Raw genomic sequence first — 9,016 nt, forward strand, 5'->3', positions numbered from 1 at the left:
CTAACTGAAGATTGGAGGTTGGAATCCATCCAGAGGCACCTGGGAAGAAAGGTCTGGCAATCTACTTCAGAAAAATCAGCCACTGAAAACCTTATGGAGCGTAGTTCTACTCTGGCACGCATGGGATCGCCATGAGTCAGAGTTGACTCGACAGCAACTGATTTGGTTTTACCTTGTTTTAAGCGTGCAGCAAGATCATGGATGCAAAGTAATTAGCACCGTGCTTGGCACAGAAAGCCCTCAGTAAGTGTTGGCTCTTATAATATCCTCTATACGAGTGACACGTTAGAGGCAGTGCAACATAATGGTTAAAAGCACGGACTTCGAAGTCAGGCAAAGCTGGAGATGGGGTCCCCTGGCTTACTAGCTGAGTGAACGTGACCCATTTACTTAACTTTGTGGGGCCTCAGTCTCTCATTCGTTCACTTCTCTTAGGGTTGTTGCCAAGATTAAGGGAGATAATGCACTTTTTGTTGTTGTTGTTGTCAACAGCCTTTTTGAGGTAGAATTCACATACCATATAACTCACCATTTTAAAGTTTATGCTTTAGTGGCTTTTAGTATATTCACAAGGTTGTACAACTATCACCACTGTCTGATTGCAGAACATTTTCATTACCCCTAATAGAAACCCCATACCTATTAGCAGTCATTCTCTCTCCCCCACCTCCCTCAGCCTAGGCAACCACTAATTTACTTTCTATCTCTGTAGATCTGCCTATTCTGGAACATTTCGTATAAATGGCATCCTATACTATGTGGCCTTTTGTGTCTGGCTTCTTTCACTTAGCAAAATGTTTACAAGGTTCATCTATGTTGTAGCGTGTATCACTACTTCGTTCCTGTTTATAGCCAAATAATACTGCATTGTATAAATGTGCCACAGTTTTTCAATGGATTCATCAGTTGACAGGTTGTCTCTATCTTTTGGCTGTTATGAATGATGCTGCTATGAACATTCCTGTACAAGAATGCATGTTTAGTGCTTGGCATAGTTGCTGCCAGGCACCCAAGTGCTCCATAAGCAGCAGGTAGCTGTTATTATTCTTAATGAGGCTCCATTGGTGATTTGGGGCACAGGGTGCTTGGATATTAGCAGTGGAAGGCTGAAGGTACCAAGGACAGCATTCAGGTACTGCACAATTTCGCTGAGGGCTATTCCTGCCCACATGAGTAAGGCCCCCTGACATAGAGGCGTGAGCACCGACCCCGCTCTACCACCTTCTAGCTGTGTGACTCTGGGTAGGTCACTTAACCTCTTTCAGCCTCATGTGTGAATTGAGCGAGTATAAATACCTGTGAGTCAGAATCGACTCGAGGGCAATGGGTTGGTTTTTTCGTTTGTTTTAGTGATATACCTTACAGGCTTGCTGCCAGGGCCAAAGAGATAATTAAACATATGAAAGCACTTTGAAAACTCGAAGGGATTATGATCCCAAGTCTTACATATTATGAAAGCCAATTCCGTTTGAATAAAGTAAGGAAACACTTTGTTTGACTCAGTATCCTTTCTCTCCCCAGATTGTTCGCATTCTCTTCACGATGACACCTTGGCCTTCTCAGCACAGCCCCTCGTACTGGTACCTCCTTCCTTGCGTCTACACTAGGGCTAAGGATGATTAGCCTGATCCAGGGTAGAAACCTGAACTCATATCAAAACAGGCCAGTAAAAGCCTCTTTTCCTCCAGGTTGAAATCGGTGTGGCCTTTCTGTTTTTTCTCAATCACCAGTTGGTTAGAGGAGCCCTGGTGGCACAGTGGTTAAGAACTCGGCTGCTAACCAAAAGGCTGGCCGTTCGAATCCACCAGCAGCTCCTTGGAAACCCTATGGGGCAGTTCTACTCTGTCCCATAGGGTCACTATGAGTCAGCTTCAACTCGATGGCAACGTTATTTATTTTTTTCAGTTTAGTTGGTTAGAGCACCCTCATGGGCCTCCACGAGGTAATATTTTAGGTCTTGCCAAGGACGTGGCATTCTTTTAATCACAGAATCAATAAAATGTGTAATGGAATTTTTTTTCTCATCACACTTCAGGGCCCATGCTTGACTCTTGGGCTCCAGTTTAAGCCGTTTCAGCCTGAGCCTTCGGCAGGTTTCCTGCTTCCACTCAGGCCTAAAGATTTCTTTCTGCTCCCTGCTCGCCCCCTTTCTTTTCAGTCACTTTGAGAAACCCCAATCTCATCTTTCTTATATGTGTCGACTTGATACTACCACCTTCTATCATTCCAAGCTTCACAGGTCTCAAAATAAGACCATATATATATATATATTTTTTTTTTTTTTCCTAATGAGTACCTCAGATTTTACTGAAGGACTGGGGGAAAAAAGGAATCCTTTCCTAAATACTAGGAAAGGATTTTGAAACTGTTTACTACATCGGACTTGTTCATAGTCTAAGAAAAATGTATTCAAGATGCTAAGGTTCTTTTTTTAATCTCATTTTTTTAAATTTGTTGTTGCTCTTGAAAATATACGCAGCAGAACATACCGCATTTCAACAATTTGTACATGTACCGTGCAGTGACACTGAGTACATTCTTCAAGTTGTGCAACCGTTCTCACCCTCCTTTTCCAAATTGTTCCATCCCCATTAACATAAAATTTACTGCCTCCTAAGCTTCCTATCTAACTTTTCGAGTTGCTGTTGTCACTCTGATCCCATATAAACCCAAACCAAACCAAACCTGTTGCCGTAGAGTCAATTCCGACTTATAGCGGACCCTGTAGGACAGAGTAGAACTGCCCCATAGGGTTTTCAAGGCTGTAATCTTTACGAAAGCGGACTACCACGTCTTTCTCCCATGGAGTCGCTGGTGGGTTCGAACTGGTGACCTTTCTGTTTGCAGCTGAGCACTTAACCACTGCACCGCCAGGGCTCCTCTATATGATACCATATAGATAGCTCTTAAAGAGCACAATGCTCAAGGCAGACAGCAAGATGCTAAACTTATCACAAAGGTCTCCTCAGGTAAAACCCTGACACTTGGAAACGGCAACCAAAGACAGTGACGTCCGGCAGTGCACACAGCCACACTCACACATACGCTCTCACACACTTACACTCACACACTCTAGCTCACTGGGAAAAGACCTTTCTCTGTCTTTGAGAACCATATGATGATATCAGCACAGGTCTTTGGAGGAAAGAAAATTCATATTTAAAAAAAAAATTTTTTTTATTGTTGTAATTAAATGAAGTTTACATTTCAAGTTAGTCTCCCATACAGGATTTTTTTTTTAACATACATTGTTATGAGACCCCAACCGGTCACCCCTTTCTGCGACAGCACACTCCTCCCATCTTCTTTCTTTTCTTAGAAAACTCATATTTTATAGATGGAACCTCAAGACTGTTCCAGGCTTCTTGCATCATGGAGGGTTGTGGAGGCCTGAGGCACTTGACTTCCCATATTCTCAGCATCCCCCTCTTGCCTGTTTTGATGTGAATCCATAAATAAGCCCCATGCACAAACTCCATTGAGAGCCAAGGGTCCACGTGCCTTTAGCTTCACCCCAGAGGCACGTGTCTGAGAAGTTGTGCATAAATTAAATTTCTGCAGATCAATTCGGATTCCCCACTGACTTCCAATAAGATTTCTGAGACGCTTTCTCTTCATCAAGATTGATTTTCGATGTCCACCTAACACTTCAGCTTTAAGTTTACCTGCCTCCTGCCATCCTCTCTGACGGTTAGTTAATCCTCATTTGCAAAATGAAAAAAACTGGATGAGCAAAGCAGCCAGCTTTCTGGAAGACTATTTTCTAGGGCTTGAAGGGTTTTCTTCCCATTCCCTTGGAGGATAGCACACGTCTCAGGTGAGCGGCATCTTAGTTTTAGGTGGGCTGGTGCTATCCCTTCTGTTTTCCACTCCCTAGCGTCAAATGCCAGAAACCTTCCCTACTGAAATAGAAACGGGTGCTGTGGTTCTGGGGAATGGTGTGTGCAGTTGGTGACCTGAGGTACAGAGCAGTTGCTAAGTAAAGATGAAATGAGTCACTAGGGAGGCCCTGTAGCTCTGGTCTCTGGCAACAGAGTTAAGCAGGGGCACGTGCGTCATGGGTCTGCGGTGCTGGTCAGGCGGCTCCTTTGCCGTCTTTCAACTGGAACCAGAGATATTATTAGTGCTGATAGGGGAAGGAATTGCCTGCTTAGTGGTGAGGAAAATTAATAGCCCAAGCATTCTCCCATTCTGCATTCTCCTTGATGGAATTTTGATTAAAAAAAAATTGCGGCAGCTCTTTGCATATTCTGGAAGCGTGTGTGCATGTGTGTGGTTTGGTGTTTACAGATTTGGGGTTGCAGAGGGGAGTTTCCAGAGCAACGGAAGTAGCTGCTTGTCAGTCAGGGTTCATTTTGAAAATGAAAGCCTGAAAGCTTGGGGCCCACTCTGGGCAGGGGCCTGGTTTTTGAGGGCTCAGCAAACGCCAGGAGTGGCTTTGGCCAGTCAGCTGAGTGAAGTAACCACTTGATCCCGCCTTTTTTTTTTTTCCTTCTTCTTCTTTTTTCTAGTGAATTGACCAAATCTGTGAGTTGCTTTTGGTGTCCTGCAGATTCGGTCTGAGGCAGGGATGTGGGAGTGGGCATCGAGGCTCTGGCTTTAGATGAGCCCCCCCCCCCAAAAAAAAACCACATACACACAATCACATTTTCCCAGGCTGCCAAACAAGAACAAGGTAATAAATATTTGTTGTGCACCTAGTAGGTTAGTATAGTATAGGATAGTAAGACAGTTGTCAAAGCCTTTCTAGTTTAATTGGCATGTCAGAGCAAGAGGAGAGAAATACAACGCAAGGCAGTCTATGCTGGATACCAAATGACTCATAGAAACAGAGCATTAGCGGGGAGATTATTCTGAGCTGAAGTAATCACAGCAGGCTTTCTGGAGAAGGTGGAAGCTAAGGCTGACCTTGAAGGACAGGGAGAGCCTCACTAGATAGAAGCTCTGAGGGAGGGCATTCCAGGTAGGGAGGGCAAGTTCAAGGTATGCTCAGGTTAAGACAAGTCCATCCATTTGGCTGGAATTTGGGGCTTGTGTGAGTGATTTGCAGTTGATAAACCTGGCTTGAATGGCAGTCCCTCTGTGCCGGGACAAAGGCTATGCAGTCAGACATACCTGCTCTGCCACTTCCTGTTAAGTGACCTTGGGCAAATGGCCTAACCTCTCTGCAAACTGGAGATAGTAATGGCACTTAGCTCTTGAGGTCATTGGGAGGATGAGAGGAATTAATATATATAAAGCATCTAGCAGTGTCTGGCACATAGTACATGTTCAAAAATGGATTACAAATGCGTAGGGTGCCATGAAGGAAAAGCTGAGGATATTTTGAGCTGTCCTCAAATATTTGGGGGTCAAGGAGGAAAAGCCATTGATACCTTCCATCACTGGTGGCCTCTGTTGGCCCAGTGGAGTGGGCTTGAGCCCCCATCGCCTCTGGCCTAGACTGTTGGAACAGTCTCCTGGCTTCCTGACTGTGCCAGAACCACCTTCCTAAAACACCACCTTAATCGTGGCCGTATGCTTCCCTAGCTCAAGAACCTTCAATGGCTCTCTGTTACTCGTAGACTGAACTCCTTAACATGGTGGTGGTAGGGGTGGGGCAAGAACGAAAATTTATTGAGGGAAGGGAAGAGCAAAGAGGAGACAGGTGTTGGGAGTAAAGAGATCAAGTATCCTTGTCTTTTAAAAGCCCTGAAGCTCTGGCTTCCCAGAATTCAGCAGGTCCCTCAGGGAGAGGGCTGGGTTGCGTCTCTGGAAAAGCCAGGGCGTTCCCTTGGCCTCTGGCTCAGGTTCACCTGTCCCCGCTTCCTCAAGAGAGAGGAGAGCCGAGCACGGGCCGAGAAGGAGCAGAAGAATACCTCTTCTGAGCTCTTGGAAGGGCTCGGGCCTGGACCCTGGACTCGCGTTTCTCTGCAGGAATCCCGGGCAGCTCTGGGCGCTGCGGGGGCAGAGTAACATGGGGCAGCCGGGTCGCCTCCGTGAATGCTAGGCGCGGGACGAAGGCGACTCGGGGACAAAGTGCAGGCAGACTCGAGAAGAGATAAGCGGGAAGGGCGAAGGCAGGGGGCAGGAGCGAGCGCCTTGGAGCTCCAGGCTGGCGCTCCGGGAGGGAGGAGGAAGCCTAGCTCAGCCCGTCGCGGGGTGAGCTACCGCTGCGGAGATGCGGAGCGTCAGGGCTGCTAGGGCTGCGTGGCCGAAGGCGGGGCTGCCCAGCTCACCTGGCCGTTTGGGGCGGGGCGCCCGCGCCCGGGGAAGCTGCAGGGCGGCTGGAGCTGGGGCACCCGAGCGGGGCTTGCCCTAGGGACTGGGCCTGAGAGCCCAGCCTCCACGCCCCACCGCCCGGGCCGGGCCCTCCCTTGCCCGCGGGGCCTCCCTCCCCCGCCTCCCCTCCCTCGCTCTCTCCCTCCCTCCCTCTGAGCCCAATTGCTCAAACCGCTTCCTTCCCCAGCGCCCGCGCCAGTTCCTCTCCCGCTGCGGCCCGGCCAGGACAGCGAGCCCCAGACCCCGACCCGCCGCGGCCGCAGCGGTAAGAGCATGGCCGAGCCCCGAGGGGCCGCGAGCCGGGCGCCCAGGACCTCCCTGACTACCGCGCTAAGCCTGCGGAACACCCCGCAGCCCCGCCCCTCGAGAGTGGACGTGGGGAGCCTGGGCAGATACCGGGGCGCAGCCGCCAGCGCCCGGGAGTCCCCCTTCCGTGGCTCGGGGATGTTCTCCGGAGCGGCCTCGGCGCGGCGGCGGGGAGGGCTGCGCGAGCTGCTGGGGCTGCAGGGGGCAGCTCCCGCCGGGTGGCCGTCGGAGGAGCGCGCCGAGGAGCGGCCGCCAAGCGGGTCGGGCGGCAGCGGGCTGTGCCTGGACCCCCGGGAACACGCGTGGATGCTGGCGGCCGCCGAGGGCCGCTTTGAGGAGCTGCAGGAGCTGCTGGAGGCCGAGCCGGGGCTGCTGCTGAGGGGCGACCCGATCACGGGCTACACGGTGCTGCACTGGCTGGCCAAGCACGGGCGTCACGAGGAGCTCATTCTGGTGCACGACTTCGCCCAGCGCCGGGGGCTGCAGCTCGACGTGAGCGTCCCGGGCAGCGGCGGCCTCACGCCCCTCCACCTGGCGGCCCAGCAGGACCACGATATGGTTATCAAGGTGCTGGTGGGCGCTCTGGGCGCCGACCCCTCGCGCCGCGACTACAACGGCCACCGGGCCTGCCACTACCTGCGGCCCGACGCGCCCCGGAGGCTGTGGGAGCTATCGGGGGCCGAAGACTGGGAAGTGGTGGGCGGCAACGAGCGCGACAACGCCAACAACAACAGCAGCGGCGCCGCCGCGCGGGCTCTGAGATGGACCCTAAGCCCAACGGGCGGGACGGCGGTGGAGGCGGCAGCGGCGCCGGCCAAGGAGAAGGACTCCCTGGGCTCCCGAGTGGCGCAAATTCAGGGCCTTTTGCGCCAAGTGTTTCCCTTCTTCCAGGACCGCTGAGGGCGGCGGAGACTGGAGAGGGCAGAGCGGCCCCGACGCTGCGGGAAGCCGCGGTGCTGAGGTCTCCGGGATCCCACCGAGGGGGCGGCGCCGCGAACACAGCTCCGGCCACAGCCAAGCGCGAGCTCGGGGCCGGTCTCAGGTACCTGTCTCACGCCTCCTGCAGCCACCGGCCGGGAGGACCAGGCCGGCCTGGCGCCAGGTCCCAAAGCTGCTAGGACAAAGGAGTTTAGGAACAGGGTGCTTGGTCCTGCTGTGGGAAAGACACCGTTAAGCTTCCAGCAGCCATTTCTGGGCAGGCGGGAAGTCGGGTTTATTAGGAAACATTTGCTAGAAGAACGAGTTAAGACTGTAACGCACTGATGCAGAGGCAGCGCCTAACTGCAGGGCCGAACTTGGCCATTAATGAGTCACATTGTGCCTGTAGAGTCAGCCTCTGGCGACCTGCTCTTGAAACAACCAGGCCTTACTGGTACCTTTTTTAATGTATCACGGATGAGTTCTTAAATATATTAAAGTGGAATATGTTTTCGTTTCACGTAACAGAGATGTCCTTTGAGTGCATTTTTTTTTCCTTCCATTAACCGCAGAGAGTGAAGCTCCATACGATTGCAGGGAAAAGTTCACCAACTCCTGGCCTCGTGGCTATGAGCTAGTGGTCCAGGGTAGGCTCTGGACCTCATTCTCAGAGCAAAAGGCCAGGGCTGTCCACTGAAGGAGCGACTTTCATCTTGGCTCTGAGTATATCTGTTGTCCCGCCAACCCCCTCTTCGGCATCTAGGTCTGGCCTCTGTCACAAGGATCATCCTAGAGGAATTATCGTGTAGGGGGGCAGAGGGGTGGTAAAAGGGAAAGGTCTTCAAATTTACAATTCGGTAATTCCTGGTGAGTCATGTAATTTACCTCGACGCGTGCCCTCCAATAGACACACCCACTTTTTTTCCAAGAGAGTTTTCCCCATCAGCACTGCCTTTTTTTTTTTTTTTTCCTTTTAATTCAGTTTACCACTTAAGTTGTTTGGAAAATTGCTCCAATTCAGAAATTGCATGAATTGAGTAAAACAGGAGGGTTGACTCAGCCTGAAAGGAGGAAGGCGCAGTGGGCGGCTAGAGATCCCTGCTGCCTTGGAGAAGAGTGCATTTAAAAAAATAACACTGCATCTGTGGAGGCTTGACAGCCCTTGCAGTGGACTGCTGTGTTCCCCAGCCCTCTCATCCCAGGCCTTGAACACCAGGAAGAAACTGAGTCACCACAGAACAGAAGACCCAGACATGCAACCCTCAGCCCATCCATCCAGGTATTTATCTCTGCCTGGGGGAGCCTGGTTGCCTTCTTTGATGCCCCTCTGTGCTCAAAACTTTCCTACTTTCCCTAAATAACCCATTATGTTCTTTTTATTGACAAAATGATCCAAACCCTTCCTATCGATGGTTTCAGCCTGTCCCACGTCTTTAGGAGCTATACCTTAAAACACATATTTACAGGGTGTAATGTAGTGGCACAAACAGTTAAGCACAGGGCTGATAACCAAAAGGTTGGCAGTTCAAGT

The 9,016-nt window shown here is 51.0% G+C and overlaps 1 protein-coding gene across 1 annotated transcript; it reads left to right on the forward strand.

The window, feature by feature from the left end:
• Positions 1-6,504: 6,504 nt before the first annotated feature.
• On the forward strand, positions 6,505-8,426 carry SOWAHD (sosondowah ankyrin repeat domain family member D). Its single transcript, XM_004379844.2, has one exon. It carries the CDS (start codon positions 6,535-6,537, stop codon positions 7,465-7,467), a length of 933 nt encoding a protein of 310 aa, XP_004379901.1. The 5' UTR covers positions 6,505-6,534; the 3' UTR covers positions 7,468-8,426.
• The last annotated feature ends 590 nt before the right edge of the window (positions 8,427-9,016 follow it).

The sequence above is a fragment of the Trichechus manatus genome, unplaced genomic scaffold (genome assembly GCF_000243295.1).
Source record: "Trichechus manatus latirostris isolate Lorelei unplaced genomic scaffold, TriManLat1.0 scaffold00068, whole genome shotgun sequence".
NCBI lineage: Eukaryota > Metazoa > Chordata > Mammalia > Sirenia > Trichechidae > Trichechus > Trichechus manatus.

Bases quoted from the DNA above. Each gene is read 5' to 3' on its own strand.
- SOWAHD (XM_004379844.2), top strand. From the start codon at position 6,535: ATGGCCGAGCCCCGAGGGGCCGCGAGCCGGGCGCCCAGGACCTCCCTG.